The sequence below is a fragment of the Aulonocara stuartgranti genome, assembly GCF_965226115.1.
Source record: "Aulonocara stuartgranti genome assembly, chromosome: 8".
NCBI lineage: Eukaryota > Metazoa > Chordata > Actinopteri > Cichliformes > Cichlidae > Aulonocara > Aulonocara stuartgranti.
The window spans coordinates 11241902-11268616 of record NC_138959.1 but is presented as its reverse complement, the minus strand read 5'-3'; the positions used below and the strand labels follow the sequence as shown (position 1 = coordinate 11268616).

The following is a 26715-nucleotide window of genomic DNA, read 5'->3' as shown; positions in this document are numbered from 1 at the left end:
GTGTTGTGTCTCCACACAACAGACAACTTAGCAAAGAACCAATTTTATATTGTACTGAATCCTCAGTAGAGCTTTGTTACTAGCAACGTGTCACAAAAAACACAATTTGTTGCCCTTTCTTTTGTTGACTTTATTAAAAATGCCAGTTGTAAATGAGTATTTAGCCCCAAATAGCTATTAACAGAAATATTGCAATGTTTGCAAAGGTAATTTTGAGGTTTTGAGGATCTTGTCAAACTCAATGGAATTGTAAATACTGAAAGGTACCATTAGATTTTGATCCACCATGCATCTCCAGCACACTCCCAATGCGGTTTAAGCATACCTGGACAGAAAACACTGGAACACTATCAGTCATGAATTAGTCTCCTTAAAGCCTGGTACTCAGCATTATTGAATCAGTGTGGGGTCATTTTGAAGAGAACAGAACTAAAGCCAGCCAACAAGCAAAGAAGAGCCATAAATGTGGTTCAATAAGACTGGAGAACTATTCCTGAAGACTACTTTTCTAAAAGGGTTCAGGCTGATTTTGAAAAATAAGGTGGTCCTACCAAATATTGCCTTTCAAACTCACTTTTCCTAGCAAAATAAAGAAATGACAGGGGGCTCTAGATTTTTGCACAATAGTGCATATAGACCTCTGCAGACTGGCCAATCTATAAATTGAAAGATAACAACTTTTGCGTTTGAATAAATGATGGTCAAATGTGAAATAAAACATCATCTATTTCATTGAAGTACACAATTACAGCTTGAGCCCATGCTTTAGTTACCATTAAAGGATAAAACTGTATCAATGTCAGACTGCTAATGGTGTTAATCAGCTTTTATTTAACACAAATTGGCTTAAATACATAATTGTAATAAAGACCCATGGAAATCCATGAAAGCTAAACACATTGTGCCAAAGATCTACCTGCAGAAACTTCGGTCAGCCAGCTTCTTGACGCAAAAGAAGCTGCATTTTGTATAACAGGCAGACGAATCACACAGATTCCCACTACCTGACTCCCAGATCTGACTGGATGCTCTATGATCTACTCTTCACTTAATGAGGTGTCATGTGCAGTTTATATAAAAGGTGTGACCTTATTAAACTGTGAAGGAAAGGATGAAGCAATAGTTGGGGACAGATAAATGGTAAGGCTGTGTAGAAAGTCATTTTGCTATAACATCTGTGGGACAAGGAACCATCATTCATCAAGTCAGAGATGAGATTTGTGGCTCAATTTAAATTGTGCTGTTGATTTTTAATGTAACCTTTTTTAATTCTTTGAAAAACAAAATTTGCCAAGAATATTTATTTTAATTCTAGTGATGTTATATAAAAATTAAAAAGGCAAAGAAAACTGTTTTACATTGAAATGAATGGAAGACGCAAACACTTATTTTTTAATATCTTAATTGCAATCACAAACAGAGAAACACCCACAACAATGTAATCTGAATGGATCCATTTTCAATGCCTGCAAATAAATAAACACAGAAGTTAAGCGATTATTGCTGAGAAATAGGCTGCTCTTTAAATCAAACCACTTTTCTGGGACCGCAAGCTTTCCAACACACAATTCTTATTACTCTTTTCCTCTAACTTGATTTCTGACAGCCAATTCAATTAGGCTGGATATGTGCTGGTGTAAAAAATAGGCAACATGACAAACTGAGAAGATGGATGGCAACCTTTGCTTCACCATTAAAATCACAATCGCGTCACACTGAAGCTCAATCTACTGCAGTATTACCAGCTACAGCCAAATGAACACATCTTGGAGTACAGTGCCAGACGCGGCCATAACTAACCACCCCCTGCCTTTTTTAAAGGGTATGCATGCTAGACCTTCATTATCATTTTTATCAGCCTGTGGTTAAAACCACATCTGGTACATCCACCATCATATGAACAAAAGAAAATAGATTTTGTTAAAAAAGCAAAGGAACTGAAAATATTTTATTCATTTAATGTTCATTTTTTAAAGGCAAATCACGGTGACTCATCAGCCACCTAACCTTAATGGCAGTCAGTGGGTGCGTGTTGTCTGGCTGAACCCATGTTGGAGTCATCAGGCGCCAGGGAGGAGTTGACCTGCTGGTAGATGAAGGAATAGAGGCTGACGTCAGGGCGTCGACCAAGGCAGTTCTTGCACTCTGAGCTGTAATACTGCCCCAAGAGATCATACGCCTTTCCTGTAACAAGACAAGGAGATATTGTCTAATCTTCATATTAGACTGAAATATAGGATGGAAATTTCATGGTTCATGAGATCATATTATTTTCCAAAACTCATAACAAAAAATAATTGGATTATTACAGCTGGTAAAAATAATAAAAATTTTCTAAGTAAATATGTTTCGAAAGGTGCTATTGTAATGAAATTCTCACCAGATGTCGGCAACAACCCATCCAATCCAGACATTCAAAGAAATCAAACCATAGATGTAACATAATTATGTTACATAATGAAGTGACACGAGAAAAAGTATCGAACATGCAAAAGCCTGATCGTGATGACAGCTTGTCATGCCACGGCCATTCTTTCACACAGTCTTCAACTCCTGAAGGTTTCGTGGGCCCCTTCTATGAACTCTGAGCTTTAGTGCTTTCCATAGAGCTTTATGTGCTTTCTCCAAAACCAACTGAAAGTTTCCTTGGATGTTTCCATTGTCTTTTGGTAGATGGCAACAGATTTTTAGCAAAAATATCCCCAGTTTTTCCATTCATCCTTCCTTTTTGTAGCTCTCCACAAGTCAGTCAACTCCATTGTTCCTGAACAATTCTTCTGATAATTATTTTCACTCCTCTGTCTGAAATCTTGTGGGGAGCACCTGGTCATGGCCAGTTTATGATGAAATTATCTTCTTTCCACTTCTGGATTGTGGCCCCAACAGTGTTCACTGGAAAATTCAGTAGCTTAAAAATTCTTCGGTAACCAATGTCATGAGTATGTTTTACAACAATAAGGCTGCAAAGGTCTTGATAAAGCGCACTGATTTTACCCATCATGAAATGTTTCTTGTGTGACACCATGGTAACGAGATACCTTTTTATAGGCCATCGGTTGGGAACCAAACCAGTTGATATTAATTTGCACAAAGTGGCAGGATTGCTTTCTGATTACTGATAGATGTCAGCTGGTGTCCTCTCTTCCCATGCCTTTTCGCACCTCCCTTTCTTCACGTGTTCAGTACCATTTCTGTGTCACTTCTCATTGTTACATATAATTTATGGACATCTATGGTTTGATTTCTTTGCATGTATGGACTGGATTGGTTATTACAGACATCTGGTGAGAATTTAATGTCAATAGCACCTTTAAAACTTATATTACTTATATTTACTTAGAAAATTGGTGGCGTGTTCAATACATATTATCTGTATTTACTTTATTTCTTTAATTGCATCTTTGACAATTTAAAAATGTTGAATGTAAAAGTGCAAAAAGTTTCATAAAAACAAGAAGCTGGCATGATGCCTGGGCTGTTCCCCTTACCAACACTGATATTTTTCTGAATGAGGAAAGAGTGCATGTTGTGGACATCTGTCATGAGCTGGCTGTCACCAAAGGTGAAGTAGGCTACGTCTCGGCCCGCCTCAGCAGCTGCCAGCATCTGGAGCAGAGCTGGAGGAAAAGAAGGCAGTGATGAGCCTCAATAGTGTATGTGACACAAAATATGTTTCAATGCAGTATATCAACTAAACTGGACTTTAAAAAAAATGTTATTTATAGTTCGAAAGGAAAATAACTGAGTATTCAAGTATATTAAGGATTCAAGCAAATGCTTGAAAGGAAAATATAGAAGCTAAAAACAATTTGAACATTCTTTTGAAGAGTTTTCCACACACGTTCATAGATTCAGTTGCAAAAACAAAACAAAGACAAATAAAACAGAGGTCTGAAAAGTCATCCAATAGCTTTTGTTTAAAACTGAGAAGTATCAGCTTCTGTAGCCTACAGCAAAAGGTAAGTTATCTGGGGAACTGGTCTCACCCCTACTGAGTATGCTGGATTAGTTACAAAGGGAGTCCAGGTCTGGCCCCGGTGAGCTGTGAATATTTTAAGAGACCGGAAATGTGTCTACTGATTAATGAATGTTAGTACACTGCCAAGTTAATGAGCAAAACTGAATCAACATTTTCACAGGATTTCTGAGCTGAATCTCTTCATTTCAGCTGTTTCTCTCCCCTTCTCCTTTCAACTCTTTTCTCAAAAATTATCCGGCAATTTAAAAAAAGGGGGTCTATGCGATGCTACAGACAATAAATCGAGGCAGAGAACAGCATCTGAATTACAGAGCTCTTCCCTGGAGGCACATCATTAAGCAGACAGTAGTGATAGTGCCTATAACGGACTGTACCTTGCTACAGCTAATTAATAAATGGATGGATGTATACTTTGTAAGCACAAGGTCTCCAAGTCAGATAGTAAGTGAGAAGCAGAGCTATTACTGCAAATTGTTGGCAAAAAGGAGCTCCCTTTGCTGTGACAGTGATACAAGGCACAGACAGAAAGCTGCAACAGATTGATGGACTCAAGCAGGCGATCAATTTCTCTATTAATGAAACATATTAACTTTGTCATTTGATCAATAGAAGGAAGCCAACGAACAGGCCTTAAGTAAATGAACGCATTCCCAGAAGACAAATGGAGCTCACACTGATCTGCTGGAGCTTTTCTATCTAAAATACATTCTGTTATATCGAGGAAGAGACTCCAATTAGACTGCCAAGTGCACAAAGATTACAGGAGCCCATTTCGCCACGAGATCCTCTGACGGCAGTGTTACGTCAGTGCTTACCTTTCAGACGTGTGTCACCTCCGAAAACCCCACAGCCCCAGTTTCCTGTCGCAACTGCTGAAAGGTTCTGACTTTTTTCTTCAGGGCATGCAAAGCCACAGTAAGCCTACACAAAGACAGCAGAAAATTAGAAATGCAATCATTTAATGTAATTATATTGTAAGCAACACGAAAGGACGGATTCATTTTGCCTTGTATCAATGGTTCAGGCTGCTGATGGTGGTCCTGTAATTTATGGGGGATATTTTTTGGCCCCAAATGAGCATTGCTTCAACACCACAGCCTACCTCAGTGTTTCTGGATTGCAGTGGCAGGATGTGGTTTGTGGCTTGGCTGTAGGGTTCAATACTGAGTACATGTCCATCCATTTCTGATCACAGTATACACATCTTTTGATAGCTTCTTCCAGCAGGATAACATGCCATGTAAAGAAGCTCAAATAATCTCAAACTGGTCTCTTGAACATGACCATGAGTTCACTGTTCTTCAAAATCCACAGTCACCAGATCCTAGTCCGAAAGGGCAACATTGGGATTTGATTAAATGGGATCTTAACATCACGGATGTACAGCTAAAAAATAAACAGCAACTTTGTGATACTATTGTGTCAACATGGACCAAAGTCTCTGATAAATTTTTCCACAACCTTGTTGAATCTATGCCATGGCCAACTGAGGCAGTTAAACCCAGTACAAGCATGGTACACCTAACGAAGTGGTAAAATAGTGTAATTGTCCAGCTGTGATGTAAGTGAAATGGTTTGACTACAAAAAGTAATTGAATATTTGTTTTGTAATAACAATCATGCTGCTGACAGGCCATGAAAAATAAGGTTTGGTTGACTAGGCTGAACATGTCTTTTTAACACGATGTCATTTAGCATCATTGTTCCACTTCATGGCTATTCACTCAATGTTATCGATTCGTTTGACTAAACCCATGTGTTATAACCAAAAACATATGAAATCACATGTTGGGTGGGTTGTAAGTGACATGGCAAATTATTTGCAAAAGGTTGTTACATGAGATATCTGCAGGGGACTCTTAACATTAATGATGTATACTGAAAACGAATTGTAAGTGCCCGTCCTCCAACTGACCAGTCATAAATTCTTCCTGTGAAAGGGCAGATATGACAGTTAACTGAACAATAGTCGAACTGGGATTGATCTTCATGTTGGTCCATTTTTTAAATCCTTGTCAGAGCTGTCAAACCCCTCCATGATTTCTGACAGCAGACCTGACAACATCAACATCTTGATTTTCTATTACAAATAGATATGACAACCATGGGAAGATTACACATAACAAAGGACTTTTGTTTTTGTTTTTTGTGTCTTTAACATGATGCAAATGTGCTAACGGTGATTAATTGCACTAAGGTTAATTATGCTTATTAGAATTCATGCTGGGCCTAATGGACAGTGTAATGAATATGATTATGTTTATTCTTTACAAATACAGCAATCTATCAGTACGTATTACATGCATATGGCACGTCATAATTCATCTATTTAGCCTGAGAAAAGTAAACACAAGTCAATATCAACTCAGGTGACATTTGTGATGAGACTTTTTTTCCCCATTCGCAACCAAATGGCTTCAGACCATTAAAACAATGCAAATCAAAATTCTAAAATGAAATTACTTCAGTGGCAGTGATAGAAGTTCCCTACAGATTCACCATCATGAATACAAATTTGTAACAAAGTCACTTGGCAGGCTAGGCTGCTACACATATCCCTCTGCATGCAGTGTAAAAATTTGCCAAATCAAAACGTACAGTGCTGCCCTTAAAAAGGGGGGGGAAAAGTATATTTTCAGCAGCACTCACTATGTATGACAATTTTCTTTTTTTTCTATCTAAACAGGTGTGAAGCATAAGACAAATTATAGACTGGATATAAAAGATGGCTGCACCTACTATGACATAACCAACTGGTTTGTGGATTACATCTGTGAAGTTTAGTTATCTGTTGTTTAGCTATTGTTTTAACTGCATCTGGGTATTGCAGTGGCTTGGCTGTGGGGTTCTATGTGTTTCAATTCAATTGATTTCAGTTCATATAGTGTCAAATTCCAGCAACAGTAAACTCAAGAATTGGAGGGAGGGGTGGAGCAGGCACACCTGATAATTATTCTCTCTCCTCATGTAGCCGGTGCAGGGCCAGAGGAGATGACAGAGATGAAGCACAAAGTCATTAACGCTTACCGGAGTGAATCTACTACAAGGATAGAACTGGCGAGTTAACAGTCAGCACACAATAGGTATGAAGGTGCAGCCATTATTCACTATGATAATAAATGGGATGTTAATACTGGCTAATATGAGACAGCCTTACAACAAAACCAACCTGGCATGCAAAGAGACCACATCCCTTATTATACTAAATTTAGGCCTTTAAAGATGTGTGCTATGGTAAAATTCTTCATAGAAAGTTGTAAACATAATTCTTTCTGCTGCAAAGCTGTCCATGAAGTCTGTGAGGACTCACTCACTTTTGGAGCTAGCTATAAGTGACCACACCGAACTCCGAGATTTATGGTCCTAATTTCAACAATTTTGGGCAAATACTTTACTCAACTCATCGTAACATACAGAGCGAAGAAAAACAACTGCAAAAAATAACACAAAATAAGGAGTGAAACAAAAGTAAAAGACAACCTTGTTAAGTTCTCGGTTGAGTCGATCTGGTTGAAATTGTTCAAGAAAGTTCCTGAACTGCAGCGCATCGATGGCCACAATCGTAGTGCATCTTCTCTGCCAGCCATCACTGAAAATGAAATAAAAATTCAATCAAAGAAATGGTTTTGAAATGTTTTAGTGGAACAAAATGCTGCCCTGAGTCAGAAAAGACAAGGCAATCCATCCATTGTGAGATTTAAAGTTAAAGGAAAACGTATGTGTACTAAATATGGTAACCTTTCTAAATGGGATCTCAGAGTGGGGCCAGCTGGCCAGTGGAAACCTTGGTTGAGTTTGTGTGTGGCTTGCATGCATTTCAAGGAAAGAATCTACCACTGCATGTTTCCTTCAGTAACTCCTTTAATAATTGCAGCTTAAATTCCATAGCTACCACATCACTATTTAATGAGAAATATATAAATTTTTCTTTCAGATTCACAAAATTCTGTCTGGACTCTGAAAGTAATTAGTAATTGTGAATTTCTATGTATGTAGATGGCAACAGATTTGCAATATCTGCTGATTTATCAGAGTGAATGGCCATATTATCACAAACAGATTGCTTGTAACTGGCAACTTGGTCTCAGCCTGATAAAAAACTGATTCCATCTCATTTGGGTTTTATGGCTGTGTTGACATAGCAACTATTTCAGAAGCAACAATTTCACAGGTTCATTGCACACGCTGGCAGTAATTTTGGTCATGCTACAGTTTGACTAGTGTGACTATTTTACAAGATATTTCTAGACCAAGGTGGTGAAAAAGACAAGCTAATCAATGTAAGGAGATCTAACAAAGTTACAACAGTTTTTATTTATTATTTTAAAATGTTAAAGGTCTTAAACCAAGTAAAATTACCAGATACCTTGGAGTTGTGTCCAAACGGCTGCCACCCCACTGGTAGGTCTGTGCATATCCTGTGTATTTACTGTACTGCTGCGTTCCTAATAACAAACAGGAACTTCAGGCACACTTAAGCAGGCAACATATAAACATATAAATCTCAATTTTATTTACACATACTTAGAATTAAAGATTATTTATCTTTCTCTTCATGATTCAAAACTAATATGTGGGTTAGTTTATTGTGTTAACATACAGAATAACAAATCTTTGATAGGTAAAAGCAATGACATTTAAAAACTCTGTTAGGGCTCCCACCTAAATGCTATCAGTAGTTGAAACCCCATGTTACTATACTTTAGTGTAACACAAACAACTGGCTCCTAAACCCAGCTCAATGCTTAAAACCACAAGGAAAATTAATATTGTTAAAACAAGTCATGCACACAGAAAAAGAAAACAAATTATTACTAATTTTTTGCACTAAGTACTTTTTAGGGGGTTAAAAGTGATCGAAGAGCATCCGATTGCTGAAAAACAGAAGGTCAAGTTGTTACCCCTCTTGAAATGATGCAAGCAGCAATGACTGACCACCAGCACACAGCGAAGCACTCAACACCCGTAAAGAGGGAGCAGAGGGGGGTAGACAACAGGACAGTCAATATAATTGGGCCACAGATTAACTTCCCATTCATTAACACTCATTAGTACCTAGCTGTTGAGAGCACTTGCAGAGATGCTTCATGCTGCAAGGTGAATACACCAAGCGATTAGTAGAGAAGCCTTGGTCAGCAGCTATTATTAGTAACACATGGGGGAATCTCTAGGGTGCACTCCACTTGACAGACACATCATTAATAATTAACCAGCCTCTATTTTTTTAAATAAGCAAAATGAGTAAGACAATGACATACCTCGTGTAGTTTAACAGCGCTAGAAAATAAACCTTCTACATGACTTATGTGCCCATATGAAGTTTTTTGAGCTTCAGTGCCATTGGCACATTTGAAATTAGAGATGCATACTTTGGGTCAAAAGGTCTGCAAAAGACTGAGGTACATGCAAAGGTACTTTTCAGTCACGCTATTGATGGCAAACACATGTCAACTTGCACCCAGCACTATAACTGAATAAAAAAACCCATAAAGCTACTACTTAATAAATACTTTCGTGATGTTGATATCTAATCTAAAGATGGGATATTACAGCTGTTGTACTAGATGGTTTTGTGTGCATACACTATGCATACACCTGACCTTTACTGGTTTTCCAAATAAGATTTCTTTTCTCAAACATTTTTGCATTTGAATGGCACATTCTTCAGGAGCAAAACAGATTACGCTTTTGCTTTTTATTCAACCCATTTGCCATTTAAAAATTTATTCTAGTAAGAATTGAAGAGGATCGATCTTGGCTAGAAGAAGATGTGTCTGTTCCTTAGAAATTATTTATAAATGAACAGGTCGTATTAAAAAACAGCGGGTGTAATTCACTGAAGGTCGTCCCATTCATGTGTAAATGCATCAAAACAAATTGTCTCACATTCTTGTGGAAGACCAGACACTAGAAAGTCAGCAGTGTATCTCATTTTAACAAGTTTTACTTCTGCATTTGAACGAAAGAGGATAGCACATGGGTAAAATATAGCTTTAATTATGTTCAAATTGTAGATGCTGTAAAAAAAAAAAAATACTGTGAAAAAATAAAAATGAAAAATCCCTATGACTGTCTCCTGCATGCACCGAGCATGAACCACATTTTCTGGTCAGCACCACCATTCATATGGTTCATATGAGTTCTCCTTGATACTATTTATACTTGTGACCGCCCCACTGGCAGCCAGATATCTAGCAATCAAGGAAAATTCAATTAGGATAAGGCACTTTTGCAAATTTCAGTGCAGGAGTACGATCCATTAGCTTCAGTACTGTATGCCAAAATGTATCACAAGGGAACATGATTTACCACATGACCACATTGCAGCAAAGGCTTGGACTTTTACCGTGGAGGACAAGAGATACAGCCCAGGTTTAATAAAGATGATGGAATGGAAGAGTCCATTAGTAGAGCAGGTCTGAGTCAGGTCTTCCAGCTATAATTAATTCTGGGCCCAAGTAATAAAGTTAAGTGGCCATAAGCAGAGACGCGGGAAAGGCGGCCAGCGAGAAGTCTCAAGGTGACTCTATGAGAGCGAGAAACTCTTATGCTGCAGTATGACTGGTGCCTCTAGGACCTCACTTCCTGTTCTTACCCAATGCACGTGCTATGTAAGGAGGACGTTTAATTTAAGATGTTTTTATTTAAACATGATATAATGTAATCCATGATGTTTGTTGTCCCTTAAGGGTATCGAAATGAGTTGTGGATTAACCAAAACATTGCAATCAATGCAAAACAACAAGCTGAAATAGGCAAAAACATAGTAGATATTTGGAGTACTTCATAGTGATTTTACTCAGCATGATTTCAAAAATGTGTAATATGTGGCCTGTGCAGACACCTGGATTAATTACAGCAGCTTATATGTTCTATCAGTTATACAAAATAAAATAACTCAAATAAATGGTGCATAAATAAGTCCGGTGGGGCCAAAGAGAGACAGATCTGACTAATTTAAATTTTTTTTAATACACATATACATCAATGGAACACAGTCAAGTCCATAAGTATTTAGACAAGGACAAATTGTTTTGTTTTTGTCAAATCAAAAATTCAAGCTGTGAATAAAGTGCAGACTTTTAGCTTTAATTCTAATAGTTTAACAAAAGAATTGCATTAACTGCAAAGGAATTATTTACATTACATACCTCTGACATCTGCCAGAGGCTCAAAAGTACCGTAATTCCCGGACTACAGAGCGCACCTGATTAAAAGCCACATGCTCTAATTTTAGAAAGAAAATCAATTTTGTACTTGTACAGGCCGCACCGGATTTTAAGCCGTATGCGTTTCACTCGTAATATGAGATATTTACACAGAAATACTACATGTGAGGATTTTTAACGTTTAATTCAATCCGTAAGGTAACATAAACATGGTAACATAAACGTTATGGTAACATACAAAAATACATACTCCAAATGCTTTTTTTCCCTCGAACAGCGCCTGTAACACGGCTACCTTTAAGTATACGTACGTATCGGTAACACACAAATTACGTTGCTTATGGTTTTTTTACGGAACAGTGCACAAACAACATTACAACGTCTCTTAACAACCGCTAAAAATATATACTGTATATATACTACTTATCAATTTTATTGGTCTACTGTTACCAGGCAAAATGTTTTTGGCCGCATGAAAAAAAAAATGCATTAGCCGCACGTCAGTATAAGCCACAGTGTTCACAGTGTGGGGAAAAAGTAGCGGCTTATGACCTGAAAACTACGGTAAATGGACTAAACTAACAGAATTTTAAATACTGTCTTTAATACTTGGATGAAAATAATTTTCTGTCAATGACTACCTGAAGTTAGAGCGCATGAACATCACCACATGCTGTTTCTTCCTTGAGATGGTCTGCCAAATCTTTGCCCTAACGTACTTAAGTTGATGATTGTTTCTGAGTTTCTCTGTATTCACTTTAAAGCTTTTAATAACTGAGTAGCACACTCTATTGAGCGGAGATTAGATGACTTGGCCACTGAAGAATATCAAATTTCTTTGCCCTGAAAACTGCTTTGGTTGCTTTAGCAGTATGCTTTGGGTCACTTGCACAGTGAAACCAATTAATCTATTTCTGTTTACTTCTATCAGAAGGCACATCAACCATACTCACTAGTGTGACTTGGTTCCACTAGCGGCCTTTACTGTCACATTATATTTGAGAATTTGAGTATGGTTTGTTTATTTTGTTTGTTTTTTTTGTTAGTTTGTATCTTGGTTGGTTGTCTAAAGTCTTCATCGAACACAATCAAGCCACAAAGCAGACAGGTGCCATCAGCCTCCTGCTGGGGCTCCCTAAGGGATGCTCTTGTTACTGGGTCTACTGGCCTGTTCCAGCCTTGTTTGTGGCAAACACTCCTTTCTGAAGTATTACTCAACAGAAAGCCCCAACAGCGCAATCAGAACAGCATAGTCTGTCTCCAGAATTTACCGTGTGTACCCAATCAAAAGAAAACAGGTGACAAGGACAGATACAGAAAACAGGACAATTGCCACAAACATCCTTTAGCCCCATGCTGAGTCAGAAAGCTGTAAACTGAAGCTGTGCAATGTGTTCTCCATGCTGGGTTTGACTAGAAATCAATGCAATTTCTCTACTGTCAAATTCAAAAAAGCAAAGTAGAAGAAAAGTAGAAGAATGAGACTATGGCGTTATTGATTTGATCGGAATCATATGATTAAATTGTGAATCATTGAATAGGATTCCTTTAGTAACAACTACTGTTTAACAAGGTTAAAGAGTGTTTGTCACTTACCTGTGATAATCAGACATTCATTATGATCCAGTGCTTCAGTGAAGAGACGAGAAACAATTAGCTCGGGGTTAATAAGGAAACGTATTTCCTCTTGAACCAGACCAGACCCGGTGACACCTCCTCCCACAAACTGATTAGCAAAATCCACCTGCAAATCAAGACAGATGGTTGATGATGAAGGAAAGATTATGAAACATTATTAATACTCTTGCAGCATCTATTGTTTTGTCACATGTGAAAATGTTAGAAAATAAAAAGAAAATATCTAACTGCTAACATTCTGTCTGACGTTAAAATGGACAGCTTTGGAAACAGGAAGAAAGCACCTCATGAAATGGTCTTTGCCCTTTTTATTCAGTTTGTGACAGAATCCCTGACAAGCTGATTGGAAAGGTGCCCTAAGGTGCTGGCATTACTCAGAGATCTGTCCTCCATGCCAAAATAAACTCTTCCCAGGAGAGGCATTTAGGTATGAGGCTGCCAGTAGCAAATTTCAAATGAAGAGAGCAGTCCTACAGGTGAAAATAAACATATTTCTCCAGTCACAAATACTGCTATTTCAGTCTGTTTGTGATTCAGAACAAACGTTCATCTCATTGATTCAGCTCAGAGAGACGTGAATTGATTGTTTTCGTCAGAAAGCACCCATGTGGAACATATAATCTTACAATTTCATCTCTGACAGTTGCTCATTGGCCTGTAGACAGACCAGACCAAACCCCTCACAACCCCAGGAAGAAGCTGCAAAGGGATGAGCAGCAGTTTGAGAGCAGATCTCCCTAAACTGGTCACTCATCTCTGGGACAGCGAGCCAGCCTCCAAAGTCTGCTTTGACAGGCTGTCAACACCTCACCACAGCCCCCACCCCAACAAAGCATGGAGCATCCATCAATCCAAGTTGCAGTGTGCCCCGGAGCTTTTCATATGTGCACATCAACTGTCAGTTTGTGGCAACTGGAGGCAAACAAAAGGTGAAAGCCAGAGCAGGCCATCCTGACAGTATACAGGAAGTATCGTCGACCCAGAGAGCACAAGAGGCTCAGAGGCCTCGACCCCAGTCCCAGCGCAAACTCCCTCCGACACATCAAATGCTCCCTCAAAGGCCTTTTCAGCAGTAGTAAGCATTCTGGGTGGAAGACTCTAGAATGAGGCGGCTCAGTAAAGGGAAAGAGGATGGGAACCAAGCACACTCCAACAAACAGCTCGTTTGGGCAAAGATTCAATGGGTTCAAGTCTCTCCAACTCGTGCATTCCTCGCATACTCTCTCTTACCTGAAGCATTCCATACCCATCATCTTCAATGGTTCCTTCACAGGTGATGTGGAGCTTCGTGAGTGGAGTCTGTGAGCTGAAACAGTTTCCAGTTTTTAATCAACATCAAGAACATGTGAACATGTATCCATGCTAGTTTCCAAACAGCCCAATGAATACATCATATAATATTATTTTGACATCATATTATTATACCTTTTCCAATTTGGTGGCTTATTCAGACTTTTTCGGGTGAATGTTACAAGACCTGTAGGCACTGCAAAAAACAAGGGAAATGTTTTATCTGGCAAGACAATTATGTGGCAGTAAATTTTTAACATGAAGAAAATGTGACCACTCACTTTTCTCAGTAACACTGTTAAAATAGCACATAAGGGTTTTCAGCTTTTCAGTCTTCTTTGCAGAGGACCCCTCAAAAAGCCTGCAGATGAGAACAAATCGTGGATTTAATTACATAACTGTTGATATTGTACATCCGGTTTTTTAAACAAAAATTAAAAGCTTACTTCTTAAGAAAGTTGGTTTAACACAGCATCCCAACCAAATGCCCAACCCTCACAATCAAAATGCCACAGCTAGGACCAAGAAAAATTGAGACACAGGATGTCCACTTTAGCCATGTGAGTTCAGTCATGCTTTAACGTTTGATATGAATTAGTTCACCTCTCACTCAGTTCCCTTTTCAGTCAGTAGCCGGTTATGTAGGAGCTCCTTCGCTGTTACGACAACGGAGTTGCCCCAGGCTTGCCATCACAGAGCAATACTCATGTGCCACTTCACAGCACTCACTCAAAAAGGGAGAGAGAGAGGGAAACAGGCCTCCCTCTTTGGGGATACATTAAGAAGCCCCGTGTCCCTTTTAAGCAACAGAGTCCTCAGGAGGCAAAAAGGCAATCCCCCTGGAATATAGCACAGATACACACAAAGCTGCTAACAGCGAGGCGCAGTGGATGGGTTTGAATACACTTTGAGCATTAAGCCCACCATCTCCCACTCAAGCACACTCTAAAAAACCCTGCAGCTCACCCCACATGCCACAATATAAAGAGAGAAATTCCAAGTGAAGGAAATGAAATAATGACAAAAGCTCAGTGCACTGAGAGCCCTTTAGGGGATGGGAAACTCATTCATTGAAGTCAGTTCCAGCACTCATTTCTCTTTGTCAGCGTGGACTCGAGAAACAATCATGCCTCATGTAGTCCCCGGGGAAAATGTCTTAGACATAAGGTAGCTACTACATAAGGCAGCCTTTTAGTAACAGATCGCCATACAGTCTTTAGGGAATACGGTATTAATATATAATTATATAACATAAATTTACCTCCAACTGATGTACAGAAGGTATGATGCAACTCAGTAAAAGGGTGTATATAGCTACATTTAGTGTAACTGCTGGGTTTCTAATAAACTTAGCTGCACTCTGTGGTAAAATAATAGATACAGTTTCAGGAAGAACATGTTGAATGGCAGAGTCAATGCTGGAAAAAAACCCTCAAAGATAATAGTGTTTATAGTCACTTTTATCTCAATGCAAATAAGAAGACTGCTTTGAGATAAAAATAAATAAATAAATTCGCAGATAATGAGTGTTTGTTTTTCCTTTAGTAACCCTCTGGGTATTCCTGTGAAATAAAAATGTATTAAGGATTTTGAATAATGAAATAAACTTAATTTTCTGTCTCATACCACATAGGATATTTAGGACACTTTTGCGCAGGAAGAAAAGGGGACGATGCTGCAGTTTCTTTGAAATTACAGCACAACCACAACATAAATGAAATTCAGATGCCAGTGAACTCCTTTACTGCCTTTTGCAAAATAGCCAACGGCCTTCTCTATTGTCACAAGCAGCCATCTGAGTCAATGTTAATCTAATTTCCTCTTCCATTTAGGTAATTACAATGTGATGCCAACAGAGATGACTCTGCAGTGAACTGCAGACTCATTTACATTACACCGCCCACACAATCTCCACAGTGAAAGTTTGCAGAATTAAGAAAACACCCTAATGTTTGTCGCATGCAGTGTTTTTGAATGGAATGCACTTGTTTTTACATTCTCATACTGGAGAAACGTTCAAGTGCAAGAGAAAGCAAACAGTAGCATCGTTCAAATTCGATGAATAAATGTAAATTTATGTTCAACGGAAAGCACCAGCACCAGTTCGTTCAGAGAAACACTCCCTTCAGGGTTGGCTCTAGCACATTTCTGTTCAACCTGTCATTTAGGTCATAGTTTGTCACTTAATCTTTGCAAGATTATTATAGTTAACTGAAACTAAAGCAAAAACTAAAAGCGGGTGTGTAAAAATTTACATAACAAAAATAAAAATAGAAACTAGACCTAATTAGAATTAATTGAATAACTTTAATGATTTTCCTAACTTAGAAAACTTAAAAAAATGCAGGGAACATCCATATTTCTAGTATTTGTTAGTTTGGTAAAATTGTATTAACAAAGTGCCTGTTGAGGCACTGATGGGCGTGTTTATTGAGACTCTGTAAGTTGTGTTTTTATTCTCATAGCTGTACCAATTTCCTAAATCTTTCCTCTGACAAATCACCTTCAAATAATAATAATCAAAAAGACAAAAAATTAACAATGAAACCAATGAAAACTAAAATTGAATATTTTCAAACAGCAAAAACTAAACTGAAACAAGAAAATCTACTCTGGACTCTAACTGAACTAGATTGCATTAAAAACAAAAAAGAAAAAGGAAATGAAAGTTAAAATCAAAATGCAAAGAAAATGCAAAACTATGTAATATCTCTAAATTCTTGAATTGAGCTCACATACATTTTACTGATGAATTCCCATGATGCTTTTACATCTATCTCTGAAGCAAATTTTCATGAACAAACATTTCCTGAGACATCTGTGTTCACTCAGTAGAAAAAATCCATGTGAAAATGCGCCATTATCTATCTTCTTCTATGTATGAAAAAAGTTCAATGATAGGCTTGATGGATGATTTGCATTTACCAGGAGCTTGCTGCGTGGCTCAATTAGCCAACACTGATACTCCTATGTTCAAAATGTTTTACTACAAGATTCCCTTTTTGCACATCCTGGGCCCTGGTTTCCCTCAAGCCATGCTTCATACTTTCCAAGTGAAGACCTACATTGATAATCCTGACAAAGACCAGCATTATGTCATGTGACAATAAGGAAAGCATGCATAGTGAATGAAGTTAGTTGTCCCGAATACATACTTTACCGAACAACATCATATTACGTTTAGCACCATGAGTCAAAGAGTAGTACATCCCCAGATTACCTGAAAAAGTTAATGTCTGGGTAGTTGGAGTACTCGGTCTTTCTAGAGTTCCGTCGGGGGAAGGTGCAGAAGAAGGCGTTGGCGAGCAGACATGCCACCTGCTCCTGAGACATGGTGATGGAGTGGTTCATGCCTGCCTTGAGGAGGGGTATTGGCTAGAAGAGGAAAATAGGTACAACCGAGGAAGGTCAAAATAATTTGTTCTGTCAATTTATTGAATTAGACGCTGAAAAAAATCCTAATAATCTTGCACCATTATGTGCTTCCTAAATCAACCTTTAATTTAAATCAAAGTCCATACACCCTCATGTCTGGGAGATTTACAGTTATGATTTTATAAATAAATTTGTATAAGCAAGGAAGAACAATGCGGAGTTTGCTACATGAATAATGTTCCCTTACAAATCTGTTTGGCTAATGTGCCTACTTGTGAGGGACCGTTTGAGTTTTTAAATGAATCACAGTAGAAATAAAATCAATGCAGTGAAGTAATATTTAACAAGATGATAGGCTGCTTGGTCAAATTAGGGCATGAATTTTTTTCCTACTGCAAAAACACACTAACTACACGATGTAAGATCCAGATGATCAAAACATCTCATCTTATGTGTTTTGAACTCAGAATTTTTACTATGATTTTACAGGATTATATGACTTTTCTGATCAATGTGCTGCAATGATCTATAATGTTAAAGACCAGTATGTCGGTCTCCATTGGTTAGCAACGGATTTACCTTGGTACAGAGCTCAGATGCTCTCAGCGCTAATTGCACCATGTCTGGCAGCAGGGACTCAAACAGATGTTCAGCAGCATCAGGCTCCAGGACCTTGGAGAGAACCAGAGATCTGTTTATATTTGTTGCTTTGCCACAAATATCAGCTGTGACATTATTAGCTGTTTCGGCTGATTAGTTTGAGACAGACAGAGAAAATCACGAGCTATGATCCATATCAAAATTTTTAGGGTGAAACAAATACTGTTGAAATATCTGCACTATAGAAAATCAAAGGGCATTCCAATCCACAATATGCAGATGTAAAACATCTATGGGAGCTCAATGACTGTTACAGCTAACTGTTCTCTTCTTATACTGATAATTAAAAAGAGAATGTGAAAGATGTGGTGACATATTATAAAAATACATCAAGTCTAAGTGGGACAGGTCATCTATGTTAATAATAATATCACCCCATAGTAGCATATCCTCCATGACTACACCACATTTATGAATCGTATAGATAACAGACATTATATATTCTTTTTTTTTTACATCCATATTGGCTACAAAATGTCAGAATGATCAATAACAGAGCAATTTCATCAAGGTTACACTTGCATGCCAACTGATTAAACAGTCTTCTTGGAAGAGATGCAAATGACCAAGTGTCTGAAATAGAAAGGACAGTGTGTTCCCAGCACATGAAGCCTTTACTGTTGATTTAGCCTTGGACATTTATATTATGGCAAAAGAAGCCTGACTAAACAGTGTTGTAAGTAATGACCTAGCTGACATCGTAAACTGCTCCTACAGGCATTATAAATTAAGGCAGCTGACGGAGGAGACAGTAGAAATAGCTGAGGCAGTATAAGCTGAACTCTTTAAATCAGAAGAAGACGTGCATCAAATCAGCTATACTAACTCTCTGTATGACCTCATACTGCTCTGTACATCGCACCGAAATGACAAAGCAATCAACCAAGACGTGGGGGTGTAAGCAGCAAGAAACCAGAGGTTTTCCCAACAGGTCTACAAATTAAAGCAATCTGCTTAACCAAGTCCACGGACATGAGACCATGTAAAAGTAAAACACACATGCTCCTAACTGTAAATACAGCACTGACTGGGCGGATGAAAGAGAACAAAACTGATGCTTTCTGTCAACAGCTGTTCACTTATTCATAAGGAATCCGTCCTCAGATGAATATTCAATGAAACTGCCTGGCCCGTCACTCCATGCTATTCAATCCCTCCTTTTCTCTGACACTCAAATCATACAATGTGGCAAGGAGCACGGGAGACGTCAGGAGGTGAAAAGCTGCGTGCATTATTCTACGCTGTTCGCTTTTCCACACAATTGGAAGTAAAGCAAACGCTTTTATTTTTAATTAAATGTCAACAAATACTAAACTCTACTTGCTCTCTTGGATCATTTACACACATGAAGACTATTGGCTTATTCCAGGGTTAATTCTGGGTTCAACTGGGAGAATTACCCTTTAGTAGAAATTAGTTCCACTGAAACTATAAAAAGCAGAAGACTGACAGTTATTTAAATTTATTGTGTCATTTGTGCATTTAAAAAACAAGCAATCTTATTTTTTCTGTTTATTATAGAATTATCATTCAATAAAATATTGTATCTAAAAGAGCTTATAGGATTAATATAAGAAACTGTGTTTCCATTAGTAGAATAACTGGAATAGCTGTCTTTTAATTCTTTACTTTTTATTCACTTGGCATCTCCTGAATTTGTAATAATAAGTAATAATAAGTCTACTGTGGCTAACTTTACTGTGTTTAAGGGGCAATTCTGTATGCGAGTTTGTGATGCTGATGGAGCTAAAGCTGAGCTCTAACAAGCAGTGATTTCGTTATCGGGAGGTGGAGCTCGGCTCTGGTGGCCTCAGCCCTTTAATAATAATGATATAAAAATCACAGATTTGTAACACATGAAAGTTCTGAGTAAATTCTATATGGCACAAAAGTAAAAGAGTTAAGTACGGTGCCCATCAGTGACACTTACGTCACTAGTTATCAGCTGGTATCAAACATAACCCTCAATTATACCAATTTTTGTTTTTACAATTTAGCAGTCAAATGTGCACACAAGCAGATGTTTGATGTCTCTATCTACACTTTACAAGGGGCCTCATCTAAAATGTGACTTTATATGAAATGTTCATTGGTAGTTGGTATTTTTTTGTATGATATAAGACAACTTTGTCATTCAAATTGACAAATGACACAATCCAAAGCCAGCTGAAACAATAATACTTAGCCTATGGCTAAAGCTTCTCAGCCTTAACATGTTGAAAATTTGCTAACAGAATTCCCTTTATAACATAAATTATATCATACATACACCATACAATTTATTTAACATCATAAGGCTGGAATAAATCAGTTTCCGAGAATGTAAACTCAACCACTTTCATTTCTGACAAGTTACTAAATGTGACCTTTTGACTAAAGACCAAATATTTTCTCGACTCCCATTTTGCCTGTAAAGGGCTGCAGGATTCTGTCCCGCTGTTAAATCCATTATTGCTCAGCAAAATAACAGAAACCCATTTGGTATAATGACATTGATGAAAAAAGGTTTACGTGTCCTTTTTCATGCGGCATAAGAGATATCGGTGAAACATATAGCTGATGCCATGTAGTACATGGTGATGTAGCAATACTTCACCGTGAAAAAAAAGAGTATTTCTTACTCTTACGGGCTCAGTGCTACTTATATTAAACATAAAAACACAGCTATCGCTTCAAGTGGAATATTCGCATCCCCTTCATGAGGCAGATTGTAGTACAGTCCTCTGTGATTCTCTACACAGAATGACACAGAGCACATTAAGACAGATGATGGATGGGCTCCAAACAAGGCCGGAGAAGACGCTGACAACTCTGAGCAAAGACCTGTGAACCAACAGTGCTCTGGAAATTATGATGCAACTCAGGCTCATCTTTGTTTGTGCTTTTACTTAGCTTGGGACAGTACCAAAAAAATCATGTAAACAACATCTTAAAACCTGTGAAATTCTCTATAATTATGAGCAATGTTTTCACTCTCATGTCTGTAATGCTGGAAAAGGAAAGTCTGAAAAAGGGCAAAACAAATCAAATGTTTTCAAGGGGAATCTATCAAAACTTGATTTCCTTACATTAGTAAGAGAACTTTAGAATAATTTAGAATTACCTTATATTCTCCGTTAAAACAATTATCTTAAGTTTTTATAAGGTACAATTGTATCATTTTAATATCCTTTTAATGAAGTCCAGGTGTGGATGGCAAGGATTTAACCAGACAAATCTCTCTTAGTATCAATAACCTCAAACAAGTTGTGTCTGTAATGTCTTCATAGTATTTGCAATTATGGAGCTGCAAATTTGGTTATTAGTCTTATCTACTGATACTGATTCATACTGCTTTTTAATAGTGTTTTTATAGCAGAATAATTAACAGATGAACACGGTGCTTTCTGCTGGCAATTAAGCATCGTGATTGGACAGTTAATACTTAGCTACTTAATACTTTATTATACTACAGCTAATCTTTTGACATCTTTAAGATGTGCTTGTGTGTGATTACAGACCTCTGTGTCAGTATTAATTCGATGACAGCTCCAAACAAAAGATGCTTAATTCACTATATTTTCAACGCGATTAAAAAATCAACAATTATTAATCATCACACTCTGATAGCTATGCTGTTTACCTTTGTGCAATACAAATGAAGCGCTGCGAAGTCCCATTTCTTGGCATGTGATGCACTGTACTTCAACATTGCATTCTGTAATATCACAAAAATAAACATATAAGATTGATAATCAAAATTAATCTTAAACATCACTTCAAGTCACAATTACTCCATATGTATGCATCCCTGCATTTTTAAAGTGTCAGCTTACTTAAATTCTGTGACAGTATTTTGGTTTCTGGGTTAATCATGCCATCTTATGGTAGAGTCTGGTAACAACAACTGAGACATACTAGAGGAGACATACTGTCTTGCCAATGAAGGGACAAAACGTACCTTCAGCTCATGAGGATTTGTAAATGTCTTGTTTAAAGTTTCCTTGATCAGCTCCCACCGACTTTTATTCTGCAGTTCTTGTGTTTCCTGTGGAAGTATACATTTCAGGTCTGAGATTTTTTATGTATAAACAATAATACTGTGTTGTTTTGTTGTACTTCATAACTTCAGAGATGTGAGGAATCTTTACAGCTATTGTTGAAGGAATAACCCCAGCCTGGATGAATAAGCACCATACGCTTTGCTATTTTTTGACATCTTGCCAGCTATAATGTTACAAACTTAGAACTGTTCTAACTATTGCAACTAACAAGCAGGAGTTAAAGTGAGCTGGCAGGATCCAGAGCAGCATTAATGAGTTAGTGAACCACATTTTAGAGTCCATTGAATTCACAAAAATATCAAAGGAGTTGATTTTTTTTCTGTGTTGCAGCCTGGTGCTGCTTACCTCTGATATCAGCGAGAAATTAACGCCACCCCATGGTCCCATCTGCACACTGCACACATTGTTTTTTTTTACTTCTCATTCCTGTCATGTGTTCATGTCATTAAAGCAAGTAAAGTTGCAGTTTTTGGACTTAGCAATTCATGAGCAACCATAAACAGAGTTTAAGATGCTTCATTTTTAAATGCAGCTCAACAAATATCAGCAAACATAGAAACTCCCTCTGTGTAGTTTGTAACACAACCTGCATCAATTGCTCTATTTCCCTAGAAGAAGAAAAATCTTAAAGTGTGACAGCTTTACTCTCTGAAATCAAGAAAGAGGCATGAAAGAGAAGTCAGGAGAGAAAGATAATACTGAGGTCAAAGGTAAGGCCTAAGCACGTGACATTTGATGAACAGTAAATTTAAAGGTTATGCATTAAATTTTAATTAATGCAAGATTTTTTTTTAAATCACAAAGTACATGGAATGTTCCTGACGTTGTTTATTATTAATAAAAGTTTTTGATTTAATATAAAGAAATCTTTAAAAACTAACTGAATTATGATACCTTTATGTTATCAAAGGTTATTACAGACAGTAAACAAAGGCTAAACTGGGTAGAGTTTACAGTGATGGCCTATGTAGCACTGGTGCAGAGAAGCTTCTAGCATCCACTGTCACTGTTATGTTAGGACACTATACGAGTAAGACGTGACACTCAAAACACTATGTGATTAGTTATTTGAGCATGAAGCATCACTGCCTCATCAGATAGGACATTGCACCATGCACATTTGTCCTAAATATTCTCTTTTCCACATACTATTAATTTACTATGACTGTTTTTTACATACATCTTGTTTTTTTTACATTCATTCATCATCCATAGTTTTGCCATCTAATTATGGTTATCTTTAGATGCTTTAAATAATTAAATAGTTGCCTTCAGTAATGTGTATCATGTGACTGCACTGATTACATAACCCACAACTTAAACAACTTAAGTAGAACTTGCGAATTTATGCCCTCAACCTGTAACTTCATGTGCATTTCTTAATTCACATCGAAAATAAGTTTTAAACACTTGAGCCTTTACCTCATCTTCTATAGGAAATAAGTTCCTGCTGGAACAAGGCATCTTGACATGTACATCATCCCAGGCATCCTGAAATCTAGTGGGATATGGAACAGGAACTTTATCCTTTTGAAGAAGATCTGTCTGTTAATGGGAATCAAAATAAATGACATTAGTATGGACATTCCACGTACACAAACCAAACAGTCTCATGATTAATAATACAAGTATGTCTACTCTATATATTCAGGATAAACACTGAGATGAAATCACAACAAAATCTCTTAAAATCACGTGTGAATTTCAAATTCAATTAATATTGAATTCTTGAATTTTTAGGTTTAACATTAACTTCTTGAATTGTTAGGTATATTACTATATCTGTGCTGTCATCTGAATAGAAGAGAACTGATCAAACCCTAATCATCACGGTGTGATGGCCAGGAACATTCTTCAGTGGAGGAAGTGGTTTGCCACATTCTGGCATCCTCTTTAGCTCATTTATTGGTGTCCCGAGCCAACTGACTTCAGAAGGGTTAGGTTTATTTTCTGTATCTTGTTTCTCTGGAGACTTTTCTGACCTGCGTCGTTTCCCAGGAAAACCTGGTGATGACACCCCCGAAAAGAAGTCTGTAATTTTAGAATTGAGTTTGACTGAACCATCGGAGGTTGCTGGGCATGTGTCCATTTTTGTTGTTTCTAAATCATCATCACTTTGAAGCAATGTTGGTGTAAGATCACTCCCTGCAGAATCTTTGGCAGCTGGTGATACAGGAGGATCTTGATCTAAGTCTGCTGGAGTTAATGGCTGGGTTTCTTCATCTGTGTCAGTGACAAAAAGTATTTCAGCTTCTTTGGACTCTAAAGACTGAGCTGAGGTGCTTTGAAAACCATCATCATCCATCATTTCTTCATCATTTTGGGTTTGGCACACATCTCCTGTACTCGAGGTTTCCATTGGCTTGATCAACCATCTTTCAAGAGTATTTCTGAACTTTTGTTGCTGTGTTGGACCAATTCTTTGAAGGCGACCTTTCATTTTGACACCTCTTAAGTCACCTGCTCCACTTGTTTTTGGCCTTATTACCACCTTTCTCTCGGTTTTATTTTCCATTCTTTCTTGATCTGAAGTCGCAGCACCGACGCTCTGACTACTCGAAAGTGAGCCTGACAAATAAAACACAGAATTTTTATTTTACAAAGGGGGGATACTGCAATGTAGTAATATGCTCTGCAGGGGGGGAAATATTTTTAGACAAATACCTCCACGAGAAGATGAAGAAGACAATGGAGCACTTGTTCCCACCTTTAGTCGTTTTGCTAAAGGTTCTAAGTCTGTCAGTGCAGTCATTCTACAAAAGAATAGAACAACACATAAAACATGTCCGTGCCGTGCGGGTTCAATTTAAACTTGAAGACTGCACCGTACATGTGCACTTACAGGACAACTTGAGCTGACGCCAAAGATAAGATGCTGTTTTTTGCACAGACTTGATTCTTATACAGTCCCTTTTTCAGTAGATGAACAAATCCTAAAAAATGGTGCGCAGCCATACATAACGCAATCTCTTTTTAGAAAGTAGATGCCAGTGCTTTAGTTATGAACGTAATTACTAAAGTAGCCCATTAACTTACTAGTTATCACACTAAAAATTTAATGCATGGCAATAAAAGGAAACATATGTTTGCATTTCACATTCAGCAGATAGTTGATAGGCTATCTACAAACGATTCACGCAGTCGTATCTTTTTGGTTAGCCTACGTGCTAACTATTTTTGAGCCAACAATGATCCAAAAAACTTGAGCAGCTGCTGTGTTAATCGATAGCGTTTTACTTAGAAAGAGACTCGAAGGACAGCATAGAAACTTTTCCAGCCTTTTGTTATTGTTAAACCGTAGACCCGTACTTTTTTACTTCACTGAAGCGATGCTACAGTTTATTAGCTTACTTTAAAAACAACAAACACTTCCGTGAGAGTGACGTAAGATGTCTACGAGAAAAACGCGATAACTCAAACGTACATCACTTGAAAGCGCCCTTCGAAGGCCGGAAGTCTAACCTGCTCTTGTTGCATCACACCCATCACACGATACTACCGTCGTGGTTTACAGCATTGTTTTATAGAAACAGAGAAAATCGTTATTTTTATCATGTTACGTAAGTGTTTCACATATTTGAGGTGTATTTGGGAGCTCATTCCATTCAACAGCTCTACACACACCTGTCTTAAAAGTCCACACATATAATTAAAATTAAATAGGTGCACCAATGCATACCTGTTGTATGACAAATATTTTAAATTGCTGTTATTTTCCGCCTAAATTTATCATACCTGTTTTTCCCGTCAAAGGAGGTTCCTTATTACAAGCAAGCAAAAAACAGGTAGACCTACTTTGGTTTGCCTCGAATTAAGCATAAAAGACACTCAGTAGACTCAACAGGCACGAGACCTGGATACATCACATTTGAGATGGGCTAAATGTTGTGTTGTTTGTCTGCTGAACTTTTTCTTTTGTACACTCATAACGACAATTGCTACATATTGTTGTTCATTTGTATTTTCATTATTACTCTGACTAAGAGCTTTGTTTGCTCTATAGTGTATACTTAATTCTTTCTCATTTAAAAGGATTGGATCGCAGAAATCTGATTGTGTTTTGAGTGTTGGCATTTAAAAGACCTTTTACTGATAAGTGATAATAAGATTATAAGTGAGTACTTCTCAGTATTTATAGTATCTTACTGAATTTACCTTCCAGATGTTTTCCATGGGGTTTCCAAGTATTCCATTGTAAATCCTCAGATGATTCACAGATGGTCTAGGAGCATTAACAGTCCACGACATTCAAAAGAGGTGGGTACCTGATACCTGACCTAATCATCTTTTCAGCAGATGGTCTAATATGGAACATTTAACATTTTTTGTATACATTTATAAATATGGAGATGAGACCTTGTCATATGCAGTCACTATAGACAATAAAAAGCATGTCCTTCATCTGAAAAAGAACAGGTATGTGCAGCATTAGGCCACACAGATATTAATGTAAGTTCCTTTTTTGTGCTTTAGAATAATTTTTTTTTTTCTCTTCCATTCAGAGACTTCTTACACTCAAATTTTGTTCAGTATTTGCGTGATGCCACCGGTAACTACGACA

At 37.6% G+C, this 26715-nt stretch overlaps 1 protein-coding gene across 2 annotated transcripts; it reads right to left on the bottom strand.

Moving 5' to 3' along the window:
- Positions 1-1365: 1365 nt before the first annotated feature.
- LOC309713397 (poly(ADP-ribose) glycohydrolase) lies at positions 1366-25538 on the bottom strand. Of its 2 annotated transcripts, none has more exons than XM_082545004.1 (17): positions 24997-25538; positions 24819-24907; positions 23974-24722; positions 23577-23699; positions 22052-22138; positions 21734-21808; positions 18031-18123; positions 17297-17451; positions 14358-14437; positions 14212-14272; positions 14017-14092; positions 12745-12892; positions 8346-8424; positions 7460-7568; positions 4795-4900; positions 3489-3617; positions 1366-2184 (listed from the first exon to the last, which is right to left on the bottom strand). In XM_082545004.1, the coding sequence occupies exons 1-17, from the start codon at positions 25107-25109 to the stop codon at positions 2009-2011; spliced, it is 2448 nt and encodes an 815-aa protein (XP_082401130.1). In that variant the 5' UTR covers positions 25110-25538; the 3' UTR covers positions 1366-2008. The 2 variants fall into 2 exon arrangements, with proteins under 2 accessions (XP_082401130.1, XP_082401131.1); XM_082545005.1 differs by having other exon boundaries at positions 25506-25528.
- Between the last annotated feature and the right edge of the window lie 1177 nt (positions 25539-26715).

What these genes read in the sequence shown, in the direction of transcription:
- LOC309713397 (XM_082545004.1), bottom strand. Translation starts at nt 25,109, where the DNA reads ATGGCTGCGCACCATTTTTTAGGATTTGTTCATCTACTGAAAAAGGGA. An exon ending in TATTTCCTATAGAAGATGAG is followed by an intron (nt 22,139 to 23,576) that starts GTAAAGGCTCAA and finishes ATACTTCCACAG; the next exon opens with GAAACACAAGAACTGCAGAA. An exon ending in AAGCCACCAAATTGGAAAAG is followed by an intron (nt 14,093 to 14,211) that starts GTATAATAATAT and finishes AAACTGTTTCAG; the next exon opens with CTCACAGACTCCACTCACGA.